At 35.2% G+C, this 27875-nt stretch overlaps 1 protein-coding gene across 3 annotated transcripts; it reads left to right on the top strand.

Moving 5' to 3' along the window:
- The first annotated feature begins 900 nt into the window (after positions 1 to 900).
- Positions 901 to 27786, top strand: LOC129000156 (zinc finger CCCH domain-containing protein 13-like). Of its 3 annotated transcripts, none has more exons than XM_054427091.1 (20): positions 901 to 1036; positions 5464 to 5725; positions 6053 to 6122; positions 6645 to 6749; positions 7375 to 7485; positions 8318 to 8508; positions 8697 to 8899; positions 9504 to 9708; positions 10437 to 10525; positions 10863 to 11747; positions 12368 to 12491; positions 12815 to 12931; positions 13388 to 13570; positions 14362 to 14444; positions 14563 to 14729; positions 15891 to 15976; positions 16140 to 16246; positions 25325 to 25522; positions 26432 to 26582; positions 27334 to 27786. In XM_054427091.1, exons 2-20 carry the CDS (start codon positions 5484 to 5486, stop codon positions 27407 to 27409), a joined length of 3393 nt encoding a protein of 1130 aa, XP_054283066.1. In that variant the 5' UTR covers positions 901 to 1036; positions 5464 to 5483; the 3' UTR covers positions 27410 to 27786. The 3 variants fall into 3 exon arrangements, with proteins under 3 accessions (XP_054283066.1, XP_054283065.1, XP_054283064.1); XM_054427090.1 differs by having other exon boundaries at positions 12356 to 12491; positions 14365 to 14444; XM_054427089.1 differs by having other exon boundaries at positions 12356 to 12491.
- Positions 27787 to 27875: the final 89 nt, after the last annotated feature.

The following is a 27875-nucleotide window of genomic DNA, read 5'->3' as shown; positions in this document are numbered from 1 at the left end:
ATTTCTTCATTTCAGCGCTGCGTATGGCATTTAGGACATTTGCGCTGTGTATGTGCATCTATTGGCAAGCCTGTGCCGGAAATTCGGCAACAATCGGCCCTGTTTACATCCGGATTCAAGCATTCCAAATGGTGCCACCAATCCAGACTGTGAAGTGCGTGCTGTAATTTGATTGTGCTAAAGGTGTGAGAGCCATTGAAATTCATTGACAGATTAGTGAAGTGTATGGCGAGAACATTATGAGTACGGAACGGTACGCAAGTGGGTAAGGGCAAAGACGGCCCCACCAACGTAACGTTCATAATGAGCAACGCACTGGGTACTGAAAAAGTAATGACGCCACCCAGTGCGTTGCTTCCTTAGGCGCCTTCACACTAGGTCACTGTGACCAGGAAGTGACCCAGGCTGTGACCCATGTTGTAAGGCCAACCTAACAACACGAAACACTGAAAACAAACCAGCAAAAACAGTGGCACGTTTTCTCTAATGTTCAACCAGAGAGTAGTGACTCCAGGGGCCCATTTCATAATAAAGTACAAACTAATATTATTAGTAAATCAGCTGATCGCCCAATGCAAATCTAATGGAAATTACAAGTTACAAGTTGTAACTTGTAGCTTGTAGTTTATTATGAAATGGGCCCCAGTTATAATCTATTATTTATCTCAATGGGTAGCACACTCTGTTATGTCACGATTTGTGAGGTGTTACAGCATGCTGCCGTTGGCAGCCATGTATGGCAGCCATGGTGGAAGCAAAATACATAGGTGTGCTATTCCTGTCATTTGCTGACGTCACGGGAGCATTTTTTAAAACTACTGTGTTATTATGTTCTTCTTTTTCTTCCATTCGATCTTCTTCGGTCTTCTTCTTCTCTTCATTCATTTCAGTTCAGTCAGTAACCTAAAAACTATTAAACTAGGCCTATATTTAGTTTGTTTTCTTATGTTTTCGTTTTCATTTGTGTATGATAGTTAACCCTGAACAAACTATTTTGTTTGTTGGAAGTGGAAGCAATTGGTTACTTTTTAACATGGTAAGTTAATATTATCCATTACAATATGTTTAAAAATAATTAAGATGTTAAAACTCATTTTCTATTTGTGAGGTAGCTTAGAGGTAGGCCTAGTAGGTCTACTCACTCTACTGATTTATCTTAGCCTACCGGATTCTTCTGTCAAACAAACCTTAACTACAGGCTACAGTTCGTCCAATAAGCGGGTACAGTTTCTTAACTGGGCTATGCTGCTAATTAATATCGATTCCATTAGTAAACCTTCATGCGATTTTTTAACCATCAGCAAGTTTGGTTGGTTAGGTTAGGTTATGATAGTTTTATTTTATAATAGATGTATTTAAAAATATCGATTTTTAATCAATATTTTCAATTCGATAGTTTCAATCAAGGCTGCACTTTACTTTAGGTCCTAATCAAACAACCGAATGAAAATATCGATTTTTCGATTGTTTCATTCGATATATCGTTTAATGCCATTGAGACTGCACTTTACTTTAGGTCCTACACTCATTCGAATGAAAATATTGATCGATATATCGTTTGGTTAGTTAGGTAAGGTTAACCTAACCTAACTAACCAAAAGATATATCGAATGAAACAATCGAATAATCGATATTTTCATTCGGTTGTTTGTGTAGGACCTAATGTAAAGTGCAGCCTCAATCAATATTAGCATAGCCCAGTTAAGAAACTGTACCCAATAAGTTTTTTTTGGTATAATGTTAGCCTTAGAAGATTTACAAAATTAAGCATACAAACTAGGCTAGTAGGTAAGGTAGGCCTTAATCTTTTAAATGGCCTTTTTTGGTGGGCTTGGGATTCGGAAGTAAACTTAATGAAGTAGCTTACTTATATTAGCCTACTTAGCCTTCTTGTGATTTAACACTTTCAGTGCTGTGCAACGATATATCGTTGTTCGGGTTTCATCTGAAAAGTACTAACTTAAGCAACGATTTATTGTGCCGGCTTGACTTTCAATCGAGTGAGTCTAAATGGGCATATCCTTTATTCGGTTGTGTTGTTTAGAAACAGCGATGGTTTCTTTTGACTCCTCATATGATCGAAGGCCCGATATAACTTGTTGTTCCTTGTAGCACTTTTGAGATGAAAAATTTTATATTTTTTACCGATGATCTTTTTCTGGCACACTAGACTTTGCCCCTGTGGCAAGCATAGCACTTTTCGGACGAAATAAGTAAATAACCCTCTAGCATATTTGGAAAATTACAAAAAAATATTGTCTAAGTTACTTAAGTTTAGGCTAGCATCAAAAGGGTAACTGTGGGCTGTTAAAAATTATTGTGTGTTAGGCCTATTTATTTATTTATAATTTTAAAAGGCTAGGATTTAATGAGGAAAAAGATTTCATTACAATCATAGGCTGAATATAAATCATTAAATAAATAAGTTTGAGTTACCCTCTTCGATCAGCTCCTACTTAGTAGTGTAGGTAACAAATGTTACGGCCAATTCAGAATCTCTGTGCTATCATCAGACATTCAGCCTTTATGGTGCTGTTCATACACAAAAACATAAACTGTTACATGGGACATAAATTAGGCCTACACATACATAAACGGGGTTTTTAATTCAGCTAACTTAAGTTATTTGCTCGAGTGTGGATATGTATGTAGAACAGGCCTGTTTCTTTCAAAAACCCCGTTTATGTACTGGTACCGGCATGGGTATGACAGTTTATGTGTTTATTGATTAACGACACCATAAAGTTCACCATAGAAATAGTTTAAAACAGACCACTTTTACAAATCATCAGTTAATGTCTGAGGAGACAGTCAATTTTTTGGGTATTCATATAAACGAAAATCTTGACTGGCTTCCTCACATTGACAAACTACGGAAAAAACTTTCTTCAGCAATATTTTCTCTCAAAACAATTTCTCAAGTTACAGATACTAAAACTCAATTAACAGTTTATCATTCATATTTTTCATCATTAATGTCATACGGAATACTTGTCTGGGGAAATTCTTGCCATGGTAAGAAGATTTTTAGGCTTCAAAAGAAGGCACTTAGAATCATAGCTAAAGTACCCCGAAGAAGTCCGTGCAAAGTCATCTTTCAGACTTTTAGCGTTTTGACATTTTATGACCTGTATATTTTAGAAGCATTATTTTGGGTATTCAACAATTTGTCCATTTTCAGGGAGGGTCACACAAACCATAGGTATAACACTAGACATAAGAACCTAATTAAGCCCACTAGCCATAGATTATCACTATTTGAAGCATCACCTCAATATATTGGACCGAAATTGTATAACTTGATTCCTGATCATTTAAAAAACATTGCAAATCCAAAAAAGTTCAAACAAAAATGTAAAGAATGGTTATTGACAAAAACATTTTATTCTTTAAATGAATTTTTAAGTGGAAATTGGGAGGGTTAAGTGTTGAAGTTATTTTATTTGGATTTATTACTATTTAGATTTAAGTATTATAATGCATTGACAAATGTCCTGTCATTTTATGATGTAATGGCATTCTGTAAATAAATAAAAAAAATAAAAATAAAGGCTGAATCTGATGATGGCAGGCTGAAATGCTATAACATTTGTTACACTACTACGAGCTGATTGAGGAAGGTAACTCTATTTATTTAGGCCTAATGATTTAGTCCCAATATCTGCTTAGGGGCTAAAAAATATGGATTTTAATCAATAAATAGGTAAAAGTGTTTATAATGCAAATGTTACCAGACGGTAAAGGCATTGTGAAATGTTTTTAACTTATCCTTCAGACCAACTTAAAATCAGAGCGCAGGACTTCAGTCCTTGAGGCCCCGGGTACGATCCCCGCTAAGTCACCAATGGATTTTATCCAAGTGATAATGCCGCAACCCCTAGGTCTAGTCTGAAGTAACGTGAAAAACAATCCCAGGCTCGTGACTGGCGTCCTAGGACAAAAAAAAAACCATATCGTCCTTGGGTGGACCAGTGGACGACCTCTAGCAGTTAATTAAAACATAGCAATTAATTTAAAGATCATTTGACAATAGAGTAGAAATACACTATATTTCCTATCTAAAATACTTAGATAGGAATATGAATTTGTTTACTCACAATAGACTTAAAGCAAGCTATTCCAAAAACTAATATTTTGTTTGGAATACCAATTCACTAAGGCCCTCTGCAAAGAACAATTCTGAAACAGATCAAAAAGACAGTATAACATGGATTATATTTTCAACAAAACATCTTTCAAATACTTCCAACAGTTGGCATACAAATTGTAGTTAAACTAGACTTATAGAAAAGAGTTAGTGATTGGAGGGCAGCTAACAAAACTCTACTTCACCTGCTTGCTAAACGCAAATAAACACTCGTTAGTCTCCACTCTTCACTGAATTATGCCTTCACCATACCATTTGAAAATTATCCTGGGCCTCATAAAATATTACTATGGTTCTAGTTACTTAACATGATTGCATTACTTAGTTATGGCTGAGAGAGTAATCCATTGATCCACTGTGGAGTGTGTTAGTGGAATAGTCCTCTGTTACTTGTTGGCTATGTTGAGAAAATTGTCAGTATATAAATTTTAATTTGGATTCAGGATGTATAGAAACATTGGAAAATACAAAGGTAGCGTAGGATACTTTTGGTTACGATTCACCTTAGATTTTGTAAACTGTTTTTAAATAGGATTTAAACTAGTCTGTACCCCTATTGCTTGAAAACTAACATTGATGGATAAAATATGGCAGTGTACTTTTATAACTGTACTTTTTTATCGATAAAAACAACTTCACTGAAAATGTATTTTCAAATAACTTACAGTAGACTCCATCTTACTCATGGGACTAAGGCCAGTCTGGATAACAGTTTTTCTGGTAAAACCGATATCCGCACAATCATTCAAAAATTACAGGGTACCGGTAAAACAAATATTTTACTTAAATTTGGGAGGGCATTGTATTTTGACACAATATCAATGGTCTCAAATCTTCCCCACAAGTTGTTTCAGTATTGCCCTCTTCCTGCCGATCCAATCCCAGGTTAAAACGATGTGTTGATAAAAACTCTCCGGTTAAAGAGATGCCACTTCTGCTGAGAATAGTCCGGTTAAAAGGTGTCTGGATAAGAAATAGTCTACTATAGCCTAATCTACAATGATAACCACCAATGAAGGTATTACTAGTCTAAAGTAAATTTCACTTATTTTTCTTTGCTGAGGCTGCAATTTCTAATAAAGCTACATGGGCTATGGACTGTGAACAATAAAGGTAGAATAGAGTGGTTACAAGTTAGCTTACTTTGCTAAAAAAGGAAACCATATAGGATTATACAACCTTCAAGATAGCCGTCGTTTAGATACTTACAGCATCTTTTGCTACTAGATGTGTAACCAAATGTATCGCTTCATATTTTATTCAAGCCTACTAAATCAGATAGGCCTATTACTGAATATAAGTTGATTATTTTTCAGTGGGCTGGCGGAATCACAAGATGTCAAAATTGACTAAACGCAAGATCACAGTTGAAAGTCCAGGAAGCAAACTCAACAATAGCAACATATCAGCAAATAAAGAGTCGCAGCGACGGCAAAGTGTTTTTGAGCGCCTTGGCACCAAAACCAGCACACCCATCTCTGTGAATACAGCTCCGTTGGGGCAGAACCAAGCTACAATTGAAAACTTTTGTAGGCATTGGAACCAAAATGGCACTTGTCCCTATGGGAAAACTTGTCTGTAAGTTGGCCTAGGACATATTTTACTTAAGCACTTCAAGATTTCATTTCAATTTATGTCTTTATTTCTTTATATTCTAAAGTGGCCTCCTTAATTTTAACCATAATTTTTGTGGGTACAAAATATTCTACAATTTCAGCAAAATGATACCTTAAAATTAAACAAAACAGTTTTTAAATTAATAGTCCTAAACATTCTAACAATATTTGATGAAAGAGCTTTCAACAAAATTTAAGAAATTTAGTCAAATTCCTAAGCTATTCTAGTTTTAAACAGTGTTATTTTTGTACTGTAATAATTGTGTATTATGTAAATGTTATTTTTCAGTTTTGCCAATACTCATACACTAATCAGTCCCTCAAAGCGAGCCCAGAAGAAAGACTTAGACCCAAAACAGGTGAGAACTGAATTATCATGAATAGGCTAATCAGAATATACAGCCTACTATTCTTAATTGTTTTGTTGTAAGCCAACTGGCCTATGTTATCCAGAACCACGGGTCTTAATCATTTTGTTGAGTAGTGAGACCCTAAGCTTTCTGTTTACATTGTGATTTAAAGATGATGTAAACACATGGTTAACTTAATGGTATTTACTTTTGGTACATAATAGGCCACTCTGTAGCTAGCAAAAGTACTTTACTTTTGTACTTATTTAAAGGTCATGAGTCATCTTTCTAGGATTGTTTCTAGTTAATGCCAAATTCAAGTAGATATCGAGGTCAGAGTTTTATTGTCTTTATCAAACTTAACCATACTGCAACTAAATGAAATGGCTTGCCAGCACCCGCCAATGAGTGCAGTTCAAAACATGTTACCTTTCATGACTGTAAATATAATGTTTATAGTGTAGACTTATTAATATCAATCCATTGTGTTGACAACATTGAACTGGTGCTTATCATTTTGATGATTTGCAGTTAGAAGGGTTGAAGCGTCTTCACTCTACCGTAGTGAAGCGCGGGAGCCCTGAAGTCAACTGGGATTCTTGGGACCAAAATTCTTTGGAATACGAAGACGAAAAGGTAATCTTAACAAATACAAGTCTTGGACAAAACATAAATATGTTTATTTTAACTTGCTTCTTTTTGTTGAGGCATTGTTTAATAACATGCATTCAACTGTATGTGAACATGTAAACACAATAACTTAGCTAGAGCCCTACCGTACATGCTTAATAACATGCATTTGTTAAGTGTCAACATAAGCACAATACTTGAGCAAGAATCGCACAGTTTCTTAGAAATTTGAAATAAGCATGATCTGATCATGGGAAGAAATGTGTTTTTCTCAAATGTGATTTTTTTCAGTTTTTTTGCTTGTTCACAAATGACAATTCAATACTATTTGGCCAAAAGTAATGTTAGAACTGTTCCACTTGTGACTAATTTTTATTTTTAGATCTCTTGATATAATTCTGCTGTGATTTTGTAGTAGTCCTAAATTAAGTCAAATTGGAATTTTCTACTGGAGTATCTTTTTCCAAGGGTTGAAAAATGCTCTCATCAAAAGTTCATGTGAAGCACTTAAAACCAAATTAAAAAATAAATGTTAAAGGCATGCTTATTTATCCCTACAAAGCTACAATCTGTGTATCTATCTCGAGACGGCATGAGCCCCACTTGTTTTCTAGCATGTGTTGTTTGTCAGGTCCTGGAGAAACGCAGACAACTTCTGCAGCGGGAATTGGAACTTCAGATGAGGCGGGAGGAGACGGACGAGCATCACAGACACAGATCAAACACTAGCTCTCAGAAAAAGGTACAACACCACTTTAGTAACATTGACTTTTTATAGATACGGTACTAGAGTAGGCTAGACTCTCAACTACATGGACCGGCTAAAGCCGGTTTATTATTTACAAAGATAATAGTTTAATGATCTACTAGCAGGGGAGGTGTTACAATCTAAGATTCATTTTCTACCTTAATTTTGCCACTAAGGGTTGAACATACCTTACCTTACCACCTTGGCCATTGAAACCTCAGAAGGTTTTTGGCCTCGCCACTCTTCTCTATCCTCCGCTGCCTCAGGAGTAGTGCCTAATACAGCCACATCCTTCAGCACCTCCATCGCAGTCTCGGTCTGCCGAGTGGTCTTCTGCCTTCTGGTTTGTTCTGGTCCACAGCTTTAATTAATGATGAGTTCTCTCTCCTCCACACATGTCCAGCTCATCTCAATCTCCTGTTTTTTATCCTTGCTACTACATCTGGATGGTGATACACATCTCTCAATTCTCTATTATTCCTCCAGTGTTGAACATAACAGTCATCAATTTAGGATTATAAACAAACCTCTATTTATGCCTGAGTATGGCAGTTAATCGGAGCGAGGATTAATCAGGCCGGTTGAGAGAAGGCCTTCTGTAAGTTTATTTTGTTGGTAGTAATATAGCCTATGAACCATTCTAAATTCCCCAGCAGTGAAGAATGGAGGGGGTGTGAATTATCTCTCGGGTCCATAGCGATTCGCATGAAAACCACAGGATTAAGTACATCTACACTCTAATTTAAGTAAAACTTTGCAAATGTTTACATACTTTTTTACATATTTTATGTTTTTATTCATGGTCAAGTGTTGATTTCCCTTGCAGACACTAAGCAGTTCCTCGTCAACCTCAGTGAGCTCGACCACGTCAGATTCTAGCTCTAGTAGTGACGATAGCTCTTCAGACTCTAGCTCGACCAGTGGTGTAGCGGACGCCAAGCGGAGACGTGGCAAAGCCAAGAAGACAAAGCGAGCTTCTACATCCTCGTTGTCTGATAGCGAACGGAAGAAAATTAGGTATGTGGTAAAAGTTAACATATCCATTTTACCCCTGTCTTATGCTATGTTAGCTACTACACAAATTGATCAGCAAAAATAGTTTTTAATATGTCTAAGACATCTGAACAGTGTGAATTATTCATTTAAATCAACTTTAAGTTAGTTTTAATTGTCTTGTTTTTCAATTTTCTTTGTCTTTTCCACAGAGACAAATCAATGCATAAAGACAGGAGCCCCTCAAACATAAGTAAGAAGTCCAACAGTAGTAGGGACAAAAGGGCTTTCACCCCACCAAGAAAGTCAGCTCCCAGTTCAAAAATGGCTCGCAAGAAATCCCTCTCTCCCTCACATCGGAGACATAACTCTCCACCTCCGGGGAAAAACAAACCATCCACCTCCAAAACTTCTGGTGAGTTGATTCTTGTGTAGAAAATCAACTTTAAGTCATGTTACTCACAATAATGCTACATCTTTGGATTGAATACCAATAGCTTGAAAACTTTAACTTCTACACCTAGCTCTTGATCACCACAGAGATAACAATTGAGTTTTTTGCTCACAGAAAATCTACTTAAGGTAGCTTTCTCACTATTTTTACATTCATAAAAATAGGATGCTTACGATATGCTGGTTTACAGAATGTTATTGGTCTCTGGAGTTATGATGATGACAACGTAAAATAACCCTTTGCCTAGTGAAAAATGTTAACCAGAAAAATTTATCAACATACCAAACTTAAATCAAATACACCTACCCAACTTAAAAATTTCAAATTCAGTATTTTGCTATCTTAAAAACTTAACTACTCATTTTGACTATAAAGGTGTGCAGGTTAGCTGTGATTGGGGTACAGGGAGTGCGTAGCTAAATCCAAATTGGTTTAGATATTTAAAGAACTGCCAAACTAGTGTCAGCTAATCCTCCAAGGAAAACCAATTGGTGGCACTCATAAGACTACAAACCCCCCTTTTAAACTTCTAATTCTACACCAATCCACCCTCCGCTTTTATCAGGAGCATCAAGACATAACCAGTCGCCTCGGCCACCCAGCAAACGCAGCACCTCAGTTGAGCGCAAGGACAAACACCGGCGCAGTCAGTCACCTCGTAGAGCCAAACCTGGCGCCAAGGAGCGTTCACCTCGACCCCCACGCCAGGACCCTGCCAGGAGACGTAAAGACTCTCCAGCAGACAGAGTCCGCAATGCCAGCCACTCCAGGTCAGTTAGACCGAGGTGCAGGACCATTATTTTGTTTTGAGGTCCCTCACATCCAAAAACAAGGTTCTTTCAATTTTGTCCGTTTATGTAAGAATCTCAAAATTTTTTAAGTATTAAAAAAAATTTGCATTCAGTCATATTAGTTTCCAGACTGGTTACTAAAGAGGAATTTTTGCTATCTATTGGGTCACACCATACCAGCCTGTCAGCTTAATACTTAAAAAGGAAATATTTGCACTAACTAATAAATTGTTTTAAAATATCAGCATTAAAATCTGCTTAGTGGAGAAACAGTACATTCTTATAGGTCTTTGGTTACCTACCATTAAAATTAATAGGTAGTTAAAAAAAAATTTAATAATAATAATATTAAAATTGCAATGTGGTGTCTCTAGTGTTGATTTGCACAAAAGAGTGGTTTAAAACTAATTCAAATAGATATATAACTTAACTTTTGTGTTTTTTGGTCAGACAGAAAGAATCCCTTTAGAGTCATTTTTTTAGAAGTGAAAAGTTGTTGTAAGCAACTTTAAACCTATTTTCTTGTTTCAAGGAGGATAGTGATGTATTTTCCCATGTTCTTAAACAAAACTGCTGCATTATGTGATCTAAAAACATAACGTACACTTGTGTATATATTTATTTGGCAGAGTTTGAAATTCATCTGATAAGACATGTATTTTAACAGAATCGCTAAATAATCAGTTAAATTATTATCTTTATTTCAGGCTGGATGATAGAAAAAAAGATGATGATCGGTCCAGAAATAAGGATGATCGTCGTCAAGATAGGAAGGCAATTCCTGATCGAGATAAGAGTAAGCCAAGATCATATTTGTAACTTGACTATTTTCGTACAATTATTAAGTTAGTATTTAAGATGGAGCTAATGTTTTATTGAACAACAACCAAAACTTTATTATTTTTAAATGCAAGAACATGACTAGATACATTATTTTTTTCATGAGGAAAATGTGTGTGAACGTGATTCTTGGCTTCCGTTGAAGATTTAAAATATTTGCTAACATCAAGTTTTATCCAACAGCATTGACAATTTACTTCTTGCCTGTTTTATTTTTAACATGCAATGCTGTTCAGGGATCAACTGTGATTATGTAGCAGCCTCAAATCTTAATCTTGTGGACCTTTTTTCAGGAGACCATGATGATATTCGTGCAAGGGAGAAAGCCAGAGAAGCAGCTCGAGAAAAGGAAAGGGAAGAAGCTCTAGAGAGATGTAGAGAGAGGCAGAGAGAAAGAGAACTGCTTGCAAAAGAAAAAGAACGAACAAAGACAAAGGATGAAAAGGAAAGAGATCCCAAGAAACGAGATTACGACAGGCCAGTTCCTCCACTGATGTCCCTCTCAACCCACCAACCTGAACGCAAATTGACGGACAGAGATCGAGAAAGAGGGAATAAAGATAGGAAAGATAGAGATAAAGATAAAGAGAAAGAAAGAGATAGGGAACGAGATAGAATCTACGATAGGGGACTTGAAAAACCCGAAAGAGGCAGACCGTTAGAAAAAGAAAGGTTGGTGGATAAACTATCCGACCGTGAAAGAGATAAAGATAGGCCTCGAGAAAGAGAAATTATAAATGAAAGAGTAAGAGATAAAGCTGATCGGGACAGAAGTTTTGAGAGAGACAGAAATTTTGACAGAGGTGCCAATGAACCAAGTGAAAGAGGTTTTGACAGAGAAAAGGATAGACCCACCAAAAACCTTGATAGAAATAGAGACAGGGATTTTGAAAGAGACAAAGAAAGAAACTACGAAAGAGCTGGTGGAGATAATAGACGAAGCTTTGAGAAAGCTGATAGAACGTCTTTGGAGAAAGATCGAGGAATGCCTAGAGATAGGGCTCTGGACAGAGTCATGGATATAAGGGAGAGGAACAGCCTGGAACGAGGAAGGCCAGGTGACGGAGAACGAAATGTGGAGAGAGGTAGAGAACGGTTTGAGAGAGAGGGGCGATTTGACAGACGAGGCCTGGCAGCCGAGGATAAGGGATATGAGAGTCCTTACGACACTCGCAGAGGTAAGAAAAAACCACCTATAGATGTGTAATTTGTAGTAATTTGTAAAATTTGATACAGGGTAGGATGTCTGCGTGTGTACCTAAGCTTGATAACCCATGTAAACATGATCCAATCTCGATGAAATTTGGTTAATACATGTAAATCTGGGTTTATTTCAACGAGTTTGAGAAGTAGAATGTTTGAATTATAGTAACAGGGTTTTAGAGGAAGGAGGATTATGAGGTGGAAATTGGGTTCTCTCTTTTTTACTCATTAATATAACTTAAATGAAGTTTCACAATTTTATTTTAAACTGATTTGAAAGTATATTTTAATTTCCCATTTTATTCGTAAACTGTTGTAGTTTGCTTGTTAAAAAAAATTGGATTAAATTTGTCAAATATTTTTTTTCTTATTAACCCAGTAGGGCTAATTTATTTAACTATGAATAAATTTGTCCACCTTCCCTGTAGCAGAAAACCTAGGTACTCGTTAAACCTTAGACTATTTGAATAGGCCTAGGAAACAAATCTTACATGTTAAAGGAAATATTTTAGTCATAATCTCATTATGCTAATGGAAATTTCTTAAACTGTATGTAAGTAAATCCAATTTTAAGTTTCAAAAGTTTTGTCTTCAGATCGTCAGAGGTATGCCCAAGATGGTTCCGAGAGAGCAGGAATGTTCAAGGATTTAAGTCCATCAACACGAGAAGATACGCGTGGATTGAGGCATAACCAAGGATTTGGTGAAGAGAGGAGAAGGTTTGTAAGACTTGACTATGTAAACAAGATTATTACATAATGAATACAGTCCTACTTAAAAGTTTGATATAAGTAAATAGTAGAAACTAACCGCCATTGAAAACTTGTCAACATGTTTTGATTTTTTTCAATTAATTTTAAACCTTCTGTATGATTAGTTCCCTGGTACCGGTAGTAATTGTTTCAGTAATTTAGCACATAGTGCCATTAGCATAAAGGGTGATAAAGGGTTTGGTAATGTGGAGAAAAATAAGAATAAAATAAATCACAGTAATAATACTATTATTATTATTATTTAAACATAATATGTTCCTGTATCTCAGGGGAGGACAGAGAGGAGGAGGATGGGAATCCCGAGGAGGCTATGAGGATCCAGGACCTGGAAAGTCCCGGGACTGGGATTATCCAGAATCCCGACGGGACTGGGACACCAGAAACAGGTAAGAGTTGTATTGTCATATGTTGAACGTTTTTATTCTAACCGCACTAAGATTATTTATAAATATAGTTTATGTATATTTCCTTTTATGGCATTTCTAAATTTACCAGGTGATAAATTATGATGCATTATACCCTACTGATGAAAGTAATCGCAGCCGATCATTCACGTCACTCAATTTCCAAAGACATACAGTGTATTGGAAAAGCAAACATTTATCTTGCAGATCAAATGTCAAATTTAAAAGTATGTTTCAGCGTGCACATTGAAATCTAAAACAAAATTACATTTTAAGTAAATAGACCTAAAACTGAAATATTACAGAGTGATCCACAATTTGAAAAGCTGCAAATTCTTTCAAAAAGGGTATAGTCAGAACACCTGAGTTGTACATTAAATTCCAAAATGGTTTTAATGTATTATACCTGTAGAGTGTAGATACATGGAATTTTTACAGACACGGAGAATGGGAGACTGGAGTTGAGGGTGAAGACTGGGTTCGCTACGGCGGAGGTGAGTGGGCCGGAGGAGAGTGGAGGGAGGAGTGGCCTGCCCGGCCACGACACAACCAACGGGAGGACCAGACTGTGGTGTCCAGCAATCACATCGTAGTGAGAGACGCCAATGTAGAGGAGCCCGGGTGAGTGACAGAATATGCTGGACTCAGTATCATGTCAACACTAATACCGAAACCCTGGGCTTGTGAGACCCTGCTTTAAAATAGGGGAAGGTATTGGGGGAATGTAATCCCCCAAGTAAACAGTGTTGCCAACATGCGTTTGTGAAAATTCCCGTTGCTCTGTCAGACCGGGGTTTTGGTAAAAGTGTTTTAAGGAGAGCTTTGATAGCTGGAGTGATTTACCTTGAAACATCAAACACCAGGTGATGAATATATAATAATAGGCTACATATCTTTGATTGTCCTCAGTCTTATAAACAGTTGTCTGGAGGTTAGGGCACAATTGCATCCCCAGACTACTGTTTATGACTAAAGACGGACAAAGGTACCTATTATCAGTCTTATACACAACAACAACGTTTTAACCATATCAACTTGTATTTAGCTCAGCTGTATTTACTAGTGATTAAGGACTAGTCTTGTAGTTGTTAAGCTGGCAATGTGTCTTCTGACTGTGTTACGTTACAGCTAAATTAGATCAAGTGTTTTTTTTTATAAAACTAATGTTTTTGGTAAATCGTTAAAAGCTCTATTTATTAATTTCTTGTTCTTGGTTTATTTACAGACTGGTCAAATTTGTTAATTTGTAAGTTTAAAGAAAATGTCTACTGCTTTTTTATTTTCTTTAGTCCAATAGTATTTCAACAAAATAAACAGCTAAAAGGTACCAGTATATATTTAATTTTTTTATTACGTCCTTATTTTTTAGTAATATTAATTGGTTATGTTTTGATCTTGTTTTTGTTTAACAGTAGCCGCCGTCCTCAAGCGCAGAATCCCTCCGAGAAAGATCCTCTTGCTGGTGGGGATTTCAAGAAGGAAATTATAGACACAGGTTGGTTTTCACCCAATATTTACGCTACTGTTTGGTTGTAAAGGAACACTTAATAAAAATAGTGTTTGATTAGAGCCATCTGTAGGCCCTAATACTGATTGGTTATTGTCGGGTGCAGGTGGAGAAGGGGTGGGGGTCAAGCGGGGCAGAGAGCGTGAAGAGGGAGAAGCCCCGCCTGATGCTAAGAAGCCCCGTCTAGAGGAACCACTGATCTCCGCCCCATTGGAGGAAGCTCTCAGTGACATCAGTGATGATCCTGACGAGATACTCAACCGTGAAGACTTGGTGAGTCAGCTGACCTTGATAGTATTACCTCATTAGTAGAACTAGACATACCACCTGCTTTTACTACCATTTGCTTGTTAAAATTTGTAGCTTTTAGAATGAAATGTAGTTTAATTCATCCAACAGAGTGCTGATGTCGATCAGTGACTTTTGTTGTACATAAACTTTTTAACCAAGCCATACTAAAAGATCAACTTGTAAGGCCCAGTTCACACGAACGACATACCTAGCAGACTAGGCTTGGACTAGGTAAGCACGACTGGGTAGCGGACCACAGGATCACACCGGCTCACACGAGCGACATGTCCACGGACTAGGTGAAAATATCGATATCAAAACCACTCGGTTCCATCACTGATGCACAATGAGACCAAAGGTAAGAATGCGAGCTGCAGCTCGACTACCCGATCGCTCATGTGAACGCTCCCATAAGGCTACATGTACTGCTATGCAGTTCGACTGGGCGACTGGGTAGTTGCAACGACGGACTGGGAAGCGGGGCCCGACTAGGTTTTGGAACATCAAGCTCGAACACGACTAGCTAGTCGGCGTCCTAGGCTCGTGTGAACGGCTCCATTTGATCCTTTGGTCCGCTACCCAGTCGTGCTTACTTATTGCTTACCTAGTCCAAGCCTCTGCTAGGTTTGTCATTCGTGTGAACCGGGCCTTAACTGTAGACTAGAGTTTGTTATGTCACATCAACTATCATAGCAGATTTCCAGATTTCAGCACACTTTACCGAACCGGATCAGTTATACTACTTTCTCTATAAAGGCTTATGCATAGGGAGAGAAAGTCTTAGTGGCAGACATTTAAGGTTGTGGGGATAAGAAAAGACCCAAAAGTAAGAGGCTACTACAAGAAATAAATACTTTCAGACATTGGATAAGCTTTGAAAAGATGGATATTATAATTATAATCAAAAAAAATTATCCAGGCTATTCTTTGCAGATTAGTAGTTACAATTTGGTAATTTGTCTTTCAAAATCCAATACTCACTTGCTCTCGACTTTTAAAAGTCCAGAGCTAAATTAGATAAAGTTACAATATAGTTTTTTTTTAACATAATTTGGAAAAAGTAGTGACTGGGAAAGGAATGGATGCAGTAAATTGATTTGTGTAAGATTAGCAATGGATTAAAAAATGTAACTATGTTTTCAGGATGTCCTAGCACCTGAAGAAGGACTTTTGGAGGAAGATGTTCGCTCTGCAACTTCTGTAGCAGCTGCTCATGAATTAGATCAAAGGTAAGCGCTTTTTGTTTCCTTAACTAAAAAAGGTTTACTTGATAAGTCTATCTGTTTCATTCTATAAAACAAAAGTTCTAGGAATACAACATGTTTGGAAAAAAAATTATTGTATACTTATTATCGTCACACCCATTGCATCACAATGTATTTCGTTTTCTAGGTTATTAGAAGATCGCCCTAGTGAAGAAGAAAATATTGACAATTTAGGCTTTGAAGAAATCTCAGATGAAGAGTTAGAGGAAGAAGCTAGAGCTAATAAGAATAGAGGTAAGTGTTTTGCCTTTTGTTTGTTTTTTTTTTTTTTTTACAGAGGTAGTTTTGAAAAGATTTACTATTGTCTGTTCATGAAATTTAGGCGTTTTTGGGAAAGTTCCCCTACTACTTTTTATGCTTAATGTATATGTTGTAGCTGATTGATTGACGTTTTGACATACCTCAGCTGTAAAGCTATTGTTTTGAAGGTAGGATCAAGTGGAGGAAATTGATTTCTTTCCCTAAAACGGCCTAAATTTGTTTAACGGAGTATGGAAAACTTACTTGTATTAAATATGTTTTTTAATTATTAGTCTGTATACCTCCGTAAGTTGTTTTGTCAAACATAAACTACAGATAGCACTTAATTTATCTAAGCCAGATCAGAGCAATTTTAATACTAGGTATCTGCAATCCAGAATTTTTACTTTGGTTTGTGTCTATTGTTAACCTACAAGCCTCAGGCCAAAATTGGGCTACATGGTAACGTATTAATTAAGAAAATGTTAATTGTCAAAATAAAATTGGTTTATAAAAATATACAATACAGTAGAACCTCTTTAATCCGAACCCCTGTAATCCGAACGTCCACTAATCCAAACGCCTCATTGCTGTACTCTATACCCAGAACAGTAGTTATTCATTGGATACTGTATTTATTGGTATATGCACCATAATTGTTTCTATTGTAATGTACAGTAATGTTTATTCCCTATGTTTACTACTGTATTAAATAAAGACTGTAAAGGCTTTTACTTTATAAAACATTTTTCACTTTTCCCTAGCAATTGTTATGTAAAAACAACAATATGTTCTGTAATCCACACTATTCAATAGTCCGAACTATCCCCGGTCCCAATTAGTTCGGATTAAAGAGGTTCTACTGTACTAGCAGAGTACCCGTCCTTCGTACGGGGTTGGGATATAAGTATAAAATGCTTATTGCAGTTATACTCAAGCTTTGCGTTTGGATTGAGGGAGGATACAGTTTCATAAAATTTGCTTCTTTAAATTTACAGTATTCTATAGTCACATACCATAGCCATAATGATCTACCACTTCACCTAAACAATAGAGAAAAATTAATTATCAAAAATTCGCAAAATATCACAAATTATTCATGAAATAAAAAAAAACAACTGTAAACAATCCTACTTTGACAGTTTTCATTGTGTATCACATTTTTTTGTTGCTGCTTGATGCAAAAAATATAGTGCTGCACCCTGTTGGTAAATCTTATAACTTTTTAATGCTTTTGCATATCATAGAACCAAAGTTTTAAGAACCAACAGCTGTTAAATTCTTTAATTCCCTTTAAATATGAATACTCATAAGGTTAACATAGGGAACTACAGAGCCACTGGGGCAGAGCCCGAAAGAGTTTTTGAGATAAGAATATGCCTATATGTTAATCGGGAATGTGAGCTATCATCATCATGCCAAATTTCAGCCCAATCTGTCCAGTAGTTAATGCGTGATTGAACTTCAAACAAACAAACACACAAACTTTCACATTTATAATATTAGTAAGATTTACCGCATTTGAGGTAAAATGGTAAACAACATCTGTAGCTATTTTACAAAAGAAATATGAAATATTACTGTGTGTGATTTTTTGTTAAAAATTATGTTTTACTGCCTTAACGACTTTATTTCTTAACTAGCTGTTGTACCCGTGCTTTGCAACGGGAAGAGGACACAGAATAGAAACATTTTAATCTTTAAATCTGTTGCATATAATAGTTACACATCCGCCAACGCTTTTAGAAACAAAATTCAACTTTGATGGCCTTAATAGAAACATTAAAGTTATGACTTTTAAATCTGGTAAGTAGTGGATACCATCATTTTGGTTTAGATTAATTTTAAATCTTGTGTAGGCTGATTTGAGAAAAACAGACCAAATCTTCAATAAAACTTTGACATACATGACTTACCTTCATCTCCCTTAATTACATATCTTTTAAATTATTATTGATGTTTTAAATTTCAATTTTGAAGTTGCAAAAATTCTAATTATTAAATTTAAATGAACATTTGTTTTAATTTCACTCTTCTTTATATTAAATCACAAATCCTTCCATCTTCAATTTCTTCACTCACAATAAATCATTAGCTAAACTAAGTCAGCTGTTATAAACTTTAGAAATATTGCTGTGTCTTATCAATACAGTCGTTTGAAATATTAAAGAAACTATATCTATAGGTACTATAACAAATTTTAAACAAATAATTTAGCGTTAAAGACAGCAGACAAATTAATATGATTATCAAAGCATCAAGGACTAAAAAATGTAATAGCAAATACAGTATATGTTTCATTGCATCTCTGATTCTACTCTACAAAATATCAAAAACCAACTTAATATACAAACCAGTTCATCAGTTCCATCGTCCATTGCCTTTACATTTTCACACTTACCATCAAGTAAGCATAGTAACAGATATTTCATTGATTTTAGAAACAAAAGAACACTGTGTACTGCTTAGTTATGATATTTTACTTGGTTTAATTTAATCAGTGTTGTGGCAAAACACTAATAATAAATGTATCATATAAAGTAAAGAGTATGTTGTATTACCATTTGATAATTAAATATAGTTATACATATACAACAGATTTTAGAAAACTATAATCAGTACAATTTAGTTATTGATGATATTCATTAGTTTAATTTATGCATAGGTTAAGCAAAACACAATAACTTAATTTACCTAAATAAATATATATATATATATATATAAAACAATGTGATTTGCAAGTTATGTTAAGTTAATACAACACATGTTAAGCAGTTAGAATTGATTTAAAGTAGCCTCCAAATTCATTCAAAACATCTCTACATTGTTATTTTCATACTGTTTCCATTAAAACATATCAATAACATTATTTTCATAACTTAGACGCTTTAAAAAATCCAAAGCAGAGCCAGAGTTGATACAGCAACGATTATAGAATTTTTTTTTATAATCATTGACATTTTCACTTTTTTTTTCTCCAGTTAGACACTGCCTCTTCAATATTTAGAAACCCCTGGTCTATGAACCAGGAGAACAAAGACTTCGGAATGAAGCATTGATTATAAATCAGCAATTTTTTTCAAACCATATTAGAATTTTACATTTCTGCTGCCATTATTATGTAGCTTAGATAGGTGCCTGCCACAAACCGCCATGGAATTAGTAGCGCTAGAATATTTATATTTGTAAAAAGAAAAAGAAAAAAAAATGTAAATTTTGTTTGTTACATTTTTGTGAATCAATTGGACCTCGCCGACAAGTTTTGCAAACTTGGCGAGGCCAGATTTTGTATTATCACAAATAAATAAATTTGAATTTGAATTTGAATAGTTTTAGATTAAATAATCCATGATAAACGGTTAGATTAAAATAAACCTATCTCATAGTTATGCCCTACTGAGTATTATATTTAATTTCTTTGTATCAGCTGTCTGAAATGGTGAAATATGCAGTTTAGCAGTTCTTCTTGTTTACATTTAAATGTCAAAGCAAATGTAAACAAACATTGTTAGTGTTCTCATCGCAGCCATGGAGACCAATCAATATTTACTTTTAAAATATTCACCTCAGAACTTTTAAAGCCAAAGGGGCAAAGCCTACGGTCAGTGTCGAAATGACAAATGACAAATGACAAATGACAATTCTTTATTGCACATAACATCTGTTAAAGTTATTACAAATGTAATACACAGACAGGTACATTGTCAAGGTTTCTAATAAATAAGGAAATCTAAATAGGTATACACAAAACCTAGGATTTAGCCAGTAAGTTACCCCTACAAAGCTACAGCATGGTGGAACTGTTTATGTTAGGAGAGGTTGATGAGAGATTGGGTGTCTGTTACCAGGAGTCGTTGAAAAATTCCTCAAGAGTGTAATATGCTTTTTCTACTAAAACTGTTTTGATTTTGTCTGTAAATTTTGCTAAGTTTAATTGCTTTAAGGAGTTTGGAATTTTATTGTAAATTTTTAACCCCATATAGAGAGGACTTGTTTCATATTTTTTTAAATTATGAGTGGGGTATTGAAAAATATCTTGTCTTCGGGTATTATATGAGTGATTACTAAGATAATTTTGAAACATACCAGGATTTCCATGAACCATTTTTAAAATTTCAAAAATGTATATTGAAGTTAGAGTTAAAATTTTAAAATTTCGAAACAATTGTCTACATGATGTTTTTTTGGGGCAATTTGCAAGAGTTCTGATTATTGACTTTTGTTTTTTAAAAACTTTGTGGACATCTGTGGCTGTCCCCCATAATGTAATACCATAGCTTAAAATAGAGTACACATAAGCATAATAAACATTTTTACATACTTCCAAGGAGGTAACCTGAATTAAAACACTTAAAGCATATCTTGTTGGACTGAGTTTTTTGTTTAGAAAATTAATATGTTCTGTCCATTGTAGTTTACTATCCAAATATATCCCTAAAAACTTTACTACATTTGTGGGCGAGGCAGTAGTTTCTGTTCCAGTGGTTGAATTTCTCAATTTGAAAATTAAAACACTAGTTTTATCTTCATTCAAAAGTAAGCCATTTTTTAAAAACCAATTTGCTATTTCTCCAATTGTTTCTTTGACATCATCATGTAACATTTTAACAGTACTTCGTTTGATGAGAGCTGTTGTATCATCTGCATAAAGGGTAAAGTTACAGATTTGACTTGAAAAATGAAAAGGTAAATCATTAATATATGTGAGGAATAAGAGAGGACCTAGGATTGAACCTTGCGGAACTCCATAGTTATTATTAGCCCAAGAAGAGTATTTGTTCCCAGAGGCGGTTTTAATTACTGTTCTTTGTTTTCTATCGCTTAAGTAAGACTTCAAAAGTTCAATTATTTGTCCATGAAAACCAATTGCTGTAAGTTTTTTGATAAGAATTTTGTGATTAACACAATCAAAAGCCTTGGATAAGTCGCAGAACACACCAGCTGTGCACTGCGACTCATCCAAGGCCTTCAAAGCGCAATTTACAAAGTTGTTTAAAGCTGATTGGGTATTTAGATTTTTACGGAAACCAAATTGTTCCTTGCAAAACTTGTAGTTATTTTCCAAAAAGCTAGATAATCTAGTGTGAAGAATTTTTTCATAAACCTTTGAAACATTACTTAATAAAGAGATCGGTCTGTAGTTCTGTACTTCATTTAAACAACCTTTTTTGTGAATGGGTACTATTTCTGAGAGTTTTAGTAGTTGGGGAAAAACACCTTCTGCAAAAGATTGATTAATTAGTGTAGCCAAGATGTTTGATATTTCATTTGCTGACCATTTCAATAATTTAATGGGTATATCGTCCCAGCCACAGGCATTACTGTTCTTTAAACTTAGAATAGTTTTTTTTACTTCAATTTCATTTGTTTGACAAAGATTACCTAATTTTGTCACCTGAACTGTAGGATTGTTAGCATACGGATTGATATTAGCACTGTGTGGCATGTTTGGCAGCTTAAGTATATTGACAATGTTGGAGTACTGATAATTAAACAGTTCCGCCACGACTACAGCATCATCAATAATTTCATTGTTGACCTTAAGTTTAATGTGAGGCTTAACAATTTCACTTTTAACACCTACACCTAATTCTTCCTTTACAACATTCCACATGGCTTTGGACTTATTTTTTGCTTGCATTATATACCTATCATTTGCAGATTTCTTAGCTTTTTTAACAATCTTTTGAAATATCTTTTTGTAATTTTTTACATAGCTTAGAAAATTAGGATCATTACTAAATTTTGCTTCATAATGTAATTTTCTTTTGTTTATTGATGACACTGTTATCCCTAAAGTAACCCAAGTTTTTGATTTACTTTTATTTTTTGCTTTAAAAGGTTTAACTGGAAAGATTTCATCCATACTTAATTTAATCTTAGCCAAAAAATTTTTGTAATTGTCATCCACTGAACCATCTAAAGATAAAGACATCAAATTACATCTCAAGCTATTAATAAATGGGGCGATGGATCCTTCAGGAAAACGTCTTCGATAGGATTTTACAGAGTTTGTTGATTTTAATTTAAATTTACTACTAATAGGTAACTGAAGGAATAGAGCATTGTGGTCAGACATAGATAAATCAAGATTCTCAAAAGGAGCTTTACCATAATTTATAGAAGTTAGAAAGTTATCAATGCAGGTTTTTGTTGTTTTTGTTATTCTTGTTGGCTCTTTGATGTTTATCAAGAAACCATGACTACTAATTATATTTTTAAATTCTTCTACTAAATTACTATTCTTTTCTAAAAGGTTAATATTAAAATCAGCTGCTATAACAATTTGTTTCTTTTTTGCCTCAATTTTCAAAACAGTTAGGAAGCTTTTAAATTTTTTAAGAAACAAGTTACTAATGCAATTTCCTGGTATTCTATAGACTGATACAATTAACAAATTAAGATCTTCAATTTCTACAAATGACCCTTCAAAGATAAACTCCTCATTGAAAGTTTTACTTAGATCTTGTCGTGAAATGGTAGAAAGGGAATCATGGACTAGTATACAAGATCCACCTCTAGAGTAATTCCTGAAAAATCCATCCCTCAAACTGAAATTGTGTATTCTATTTAACAACAGTTTATTTGATTCTTTTATATTATGTTCATTAAAGCAAATTATTTTAACATTTTTTGTGCTTTCTAATAAAATATTTATCTCTTCAAATTTTTGCTTAATTCCTTGAATGTTGTAGTGCATTATACAATTACTTAGATTTTTTGACAACACAATTTCATTCAAGTCCCCATTAATGTTAAGTGAACAGACAGATTTTTTGAGTTGTCACTGGGGCTAGGATAATTACTGTTGATTGTTGAATCAGCACTGCCTATGGATTCTGTGGAGGTCTCGACATGTGATGTTTTGATCTGAGGATCAGTCTGTGGAAGTGGTGAATCAGTGGTTCGGGGTTGTTCGTGAGCTGTCATCAGGTTGATAGTGTTCTTCAGCCGGACAATAAAGGTTTGATGTGAAATGCCTCTTCTTAGTCTTCTGTTTGTTTCTTCATTTTGTGTTATAACCTGTATTTTTGCTCCTGTAGATTGTTGGAATTGAACTAGTTTTGTCACAAAGTGTTGGATTTGAATTCTGTCCCGGACGCATCCCATTGGCGAGCAAATAAGATACTTTAACTTTTTTCTTTCAAAGTCTGTGGTCATATCTTCAAAAGCAGTGTTGTAGTCATCTATTTCTGGTTTATTGTAATATTTTTGTTTTGTAACCAGTCCGTAGACAAAAGTACCGTCCGTCTCTTGGCAGGTTAGGTGAGTTGTGATGAGGTCAGCGGTGGTAGGCTTTCCAGGGTGCTCTGCGAACACTGTTGCAACACCTTGACTCATATGTTTGCATTCTCCAAAGTCTGCAGAGATGCAATGGGCATAAGCCGTTGCATTATCTTTTTCCTTTTCCTGAAAAATCTTCCCCATGTCACCTTCAATGACTTGAATAAACTCACTGGTTTTGGTGGTTTCTAGTGCACCTGTGCCGGCCAAGGATTTATTTTTGATTGAGTTTTTATTAATGCATTGTAAAATTTTCTCTGTAAAAGCTTTCTTTCCTTTTTTGTTTAAGTGTAATCCGTGACTGGTATAATAATGGCGTGGCAGATTGTGAAGTGGGAGGATTTGAGCATTGTTGGATGAGTGTAATATTAATTTCTCAATTTCTTTATTTATTATTGTTAATTTACTGTCCAACTCAGGTTTGTCATGGCGCATAGGTAATGTAGCTATGATTAGGTTGGTGTGACGTGTGGTAAGAAGTAGGGTGCGAACATCATCCAAGATATGTTTTACCTTTGTATGACCAGCGTCATTAGTTCCAGCTACCACAAGCAGGTAATCTTCCTTTGACAGGTTCCATGCGAGATCTACAATATCTTCAGTAACACCACTAAATTTAGCATTTGGTCTCACATGAGCAGTGACATTTATAGGAGTACACTGTTGCACCATGTTGCTTAAACCATGTCCATGACTATCCGCCATAATTAGTAGCCTTGAGTTGGTGACAGATGTGTTTTTACTTTTTAGCTGTTTTTTAATTGCAGCTACATAGTTCTTATTAAGTGTGGTTTTGTTTTGTTTAGGTTCTTCTGATTGAGTGACGAATGCCTCTAGGTTTGTAGACTCATTATTAGCAGTTTCCTCACTAAAATTTTTTAAAAGAAGTTCATATTTGTTTTGGGTAGCAACTGACGGCTTCTGAGTTGTAGTCCTGTTTCTCGATGTATGTAAAGGTGTCTGCCATAAATTTTCTTGTGAGTTCTGGGTTAGTGGAGGGTTTAATGTAGGAAAGCAGGTGAGACATTTTTGTTCTATACTAGCTTTTGTGATACTTTCTTCAAGATCCTTATAATCTTTCCTCAATATGGTTATGATGCTATTTAGATTTTCAATTTCAGCTTTAGCTTGTTTCAGCTCCTGTAGTAAAATTTGTGTTTGGAAGTCTGAGTTATTAGTAACAGGCGTGCTGCTTATATTATTATGTTGATTTTCTGCTGTAGGAGAATTTCTTAGGTCTAAACTTGTAGGAGTGTTTACTGCTTTATCACAGTAAGAAGCCCTATAATTGCTGTTGTCACAGAAATGTGAATAGTCCTATAATGTTCCTTGGTATGGTAGCTATATTTTTGTACCACTTAAGCCCAGTTGGTTCAGTAGTTTTTGCACCTATTAGTAATACACTTACAGACAGACACCATTAGATTTTTATATAATAGTATAGATTTGTCTTCTAGTCTTCACTTTCCTTAAGTTTATATACAATCGTGCAAACTGTAAACATAGTGCTAGTGCCCTAAAAAAATGTATAAGGTTTTGCAGAGAGAGCCTAGCATCTAAATATTTTACTTGTATTTTTTTCTTTTTTTCGGAAAGAGGAATTTGACATGCTACATTTGCATATGATTTTGCATTCTTCTACTTCTGATAATTATTTTTGAGACTTAAAAATTAGTTTGCAAATTGCAGGTACTAAGCTAAAAGCTAAAAACTGTTGGCTCAAATGATAAATTATTGCAAACTACCTTGTTTTATTTACTTTTACCGAGTGCTGATGTGGTGTGACAGGTCTAGGAGATGCCCTGGGTGTAGACTGGGCCAGTCTAGTGTGTGAGAGTCGTCCGCCTCGCCCTGCCACCGACACTGAGCCCGGCGCAGCTAGACGCAGATGGCAACCTACAGCTGTACTGGCGCGTATAGGTGTCAGTCTGCAGTACGCCGGCCAGGAGGTGTTTGACGAGATACAAAAGTCACTCAAGCCGGAAGGTCAGTGTGGTTGCTAGCAGCCCAGAGATGTAAGGTAACAGAGGAGACATTCAATGGTAAATTTAAGTGGTGTCTAGGGCAAAGTCCAACACCAGCCCCTCGTCCTCATGTACTACAGTGCTCACGGTGGAGGAAGACCATGTGCAATAGGAATTTCCCCAGTGTTTGCCGATCAAGTTCTTCCTTGTTCATCACAAGTTATTTCTGGCACAACACACTAGAGCTAAAGCGTACAGTTGTTCCACAAGTGTGCTTCCTCTGTACCTTACTTTTTTTTTATACATTTTTAGCAGGAAAATTTTGATAAAATTTTGTTAAATAATATCAATAAAGTAATAAACACATTGGGACTTCTCCGTAAATCTTTGAATCTGTCTATAGTTTGGTGTACACTGGAAGCGCTCAAGTTTGGAATAATTGGTTTCCATACACAGTAAAGATGTTTAGAATTTTTAATCATTTATTGTCCTTGGGTCAATTACAAGTGCAGCCAAAGCTGATTATGGTGTCCTTCATGGTCGAGTTCTGGGTTCATTAAGTTTTAACCATCTGTAAAAAGTTGATTTCAATACTTACTTGTTCATTAATCATTTATCAAAGCAGGGATGGTCGTCAATGTCTTTAGAATGATAAATTTATAGGTTATCAATGTCATAGGAGTAAGAATTTTGAAAAGTATCAAAATCACTTACAGAGGGCAAAGAACTGACTTAGTTATCACTCAACTATCTCATATAAAATGATCATTCAAGAAATATTAATCTAAAGGTCGCCCATCAATTAATGGTGCTATCCAACAAAAAGTTGTCATAGGTAGTATCAAACAATACCAGAGTTTTTGGCCAGTTTCCTTACAAATAACAAATTTCAATGGCTTAGTTATAAGCAATGATAAAATGTGTATTACAGAAGGCAAGGACACAGAAGGTCCAGGACTGCTTCACCCTGTAGCCTCCCTACACGTCGCACTGAGGGAGAGACAGGTGAGGCGCAAGTGTTTGTTCACCGGCACTGACACCTTCAAGCGAGCACTCTCCGCTCGCACTGATATCGCCATTAGGTGAGCAAAGACACATTTAAATACCTCTATCTGAGTCACCAAAGGCAAATGTTTTGGCAATCAAGGGTGACTCGATCAAACTTCCACAGCTAGGCTATCATAAGGGTCTTGTTTTGAATCATTAGACTTTATTTAGGATTGAACCAATATTTTTGTCTGATTAATATTTTAATCAAATGTTATATTTTAAAGCTACAGTACTCAATAAGTAGTTAGTTTTATTGGGTAACTATTTAACTTGAATTAAATTATGATTGAACGAAGGCCCTTAAAGAATCATATTAAAAATTTTTAAGGAAAATAAACGGTATTGGAAAATTGACACACCTTCTCCCGTTAGCTTGTCAACAGCAATCATCAAGGGTAAGCATTTTTGGTTATAGTTAAAGAACCATAACATGAACATGCTAAATGTTAATCAAAATCGGACCACATCAACAGTAGCCTCTAATACAAGGCAGGTCGTGACAAAAGTGGCAAAGCCGCAGACCCGACATGCAACAGCTGTTACACTCATTTATAATGGAGTATGCACAATATCTTATGTTAACAAGTTTTTTATTCCTGTTATTACTATGTCAATAGGCATGCCAGTGTGATGCTGCCACACACCAACTGCTCGGCCTTGTGTTAGAGGAGGCCGTGCTTTTACTCACTACCACATACAATAACAAATACAAATAATACTTTGATTTTTTACTCGTCTATTTTATACTTATCATACTTATTGGTTGTAATTTTTATATTGCAGACGACAGCTTTGTAATCTCCCAGTCGCCAGCTTGGAAATGCAACAGTCTACTGGCTTTTGTCAATGGGTCGTCTAAGTTTTACTTTGAGACTAACAAATCACCCAACAATTAGATTTCAATATCAGATTTCAAGGATCATAAGGCTGATTGAAGGACTTTTAGAAAAGGGATAAAGTTCCAGAAAAATAAAGAGGCAAATAAAACAAGTGCACAGTAACAAAAAAATTATTCTTCTCTTTGAAGAAGTATTACTCCACCAAATTAGGCACTGTGTTGTAAAAACTAGTATCCTTTATGCTCTGGACCTGGACAAAGGTTATATCAGGTAAATTAGCTGAACTGTATTCTTTTACTAAAATGACTATAACTTTAATCAATGCTTGGTAGTGATTGTATATAGATTGTTGATAGTTGTTACTTTTTGTGTTCTGAAATAGATTTTTTTATTTAAATGACTTGTAAATACATATATATTTAGTATGTAATTAATCATTAAATTGTATGAATCAGGATATTTTTTATCTTTTTTCTCGGTGTATTA

This window comes from Macrosteles quadrilineatus, unplaced genomic scaffold (assembly GCF_028750875.1).
Source record: "Macrosteles quadrilineatus isolate MER2022 unplaced genomic scaffold, UCM_ALF_1.0 Scaffold_8__2_contigs__length_117827958, whole genome shotgun sequence".
Classification (NCBI taxonomy): domain Eukaryota; kingdom Metazoa; phylum Arthropoda; class Insecta; order Hemiptera; family Cicadellidae; genus Macrosteles; species Macrosteles quadrilineatus.
The sequence above is the reverse complement of the archived record's forward strand: the minus strand, read 5'-3'. Positions and strand labels throughout refer to the sequence as shown.

Bases quoted from the DNA above. Each gene is read 5' to 3' on its own strand.
- LOC129000156 (XM_054427089.1), top strand. From the start codon at position 5,484: ATGTCAAAATTGACTAAACGCAAGATCACAGTTGAAAGTCCAGGAAGC. The intron at 12,492-12,814 runs GTTTGTAAGACT...CCTGTATCTCAG, and splicing joins TTTGGTGAAGAGAGGAGAAG to GGGAGGACAGAGAGGAGGAG. The intron at 14,730-15,890 runs GTGAGTCAGCTG...CTATGTTTTCAG, and splicing joins TACTCAACCGTGAAGACTTG to GATGTCCTAGCACCTGAAGA.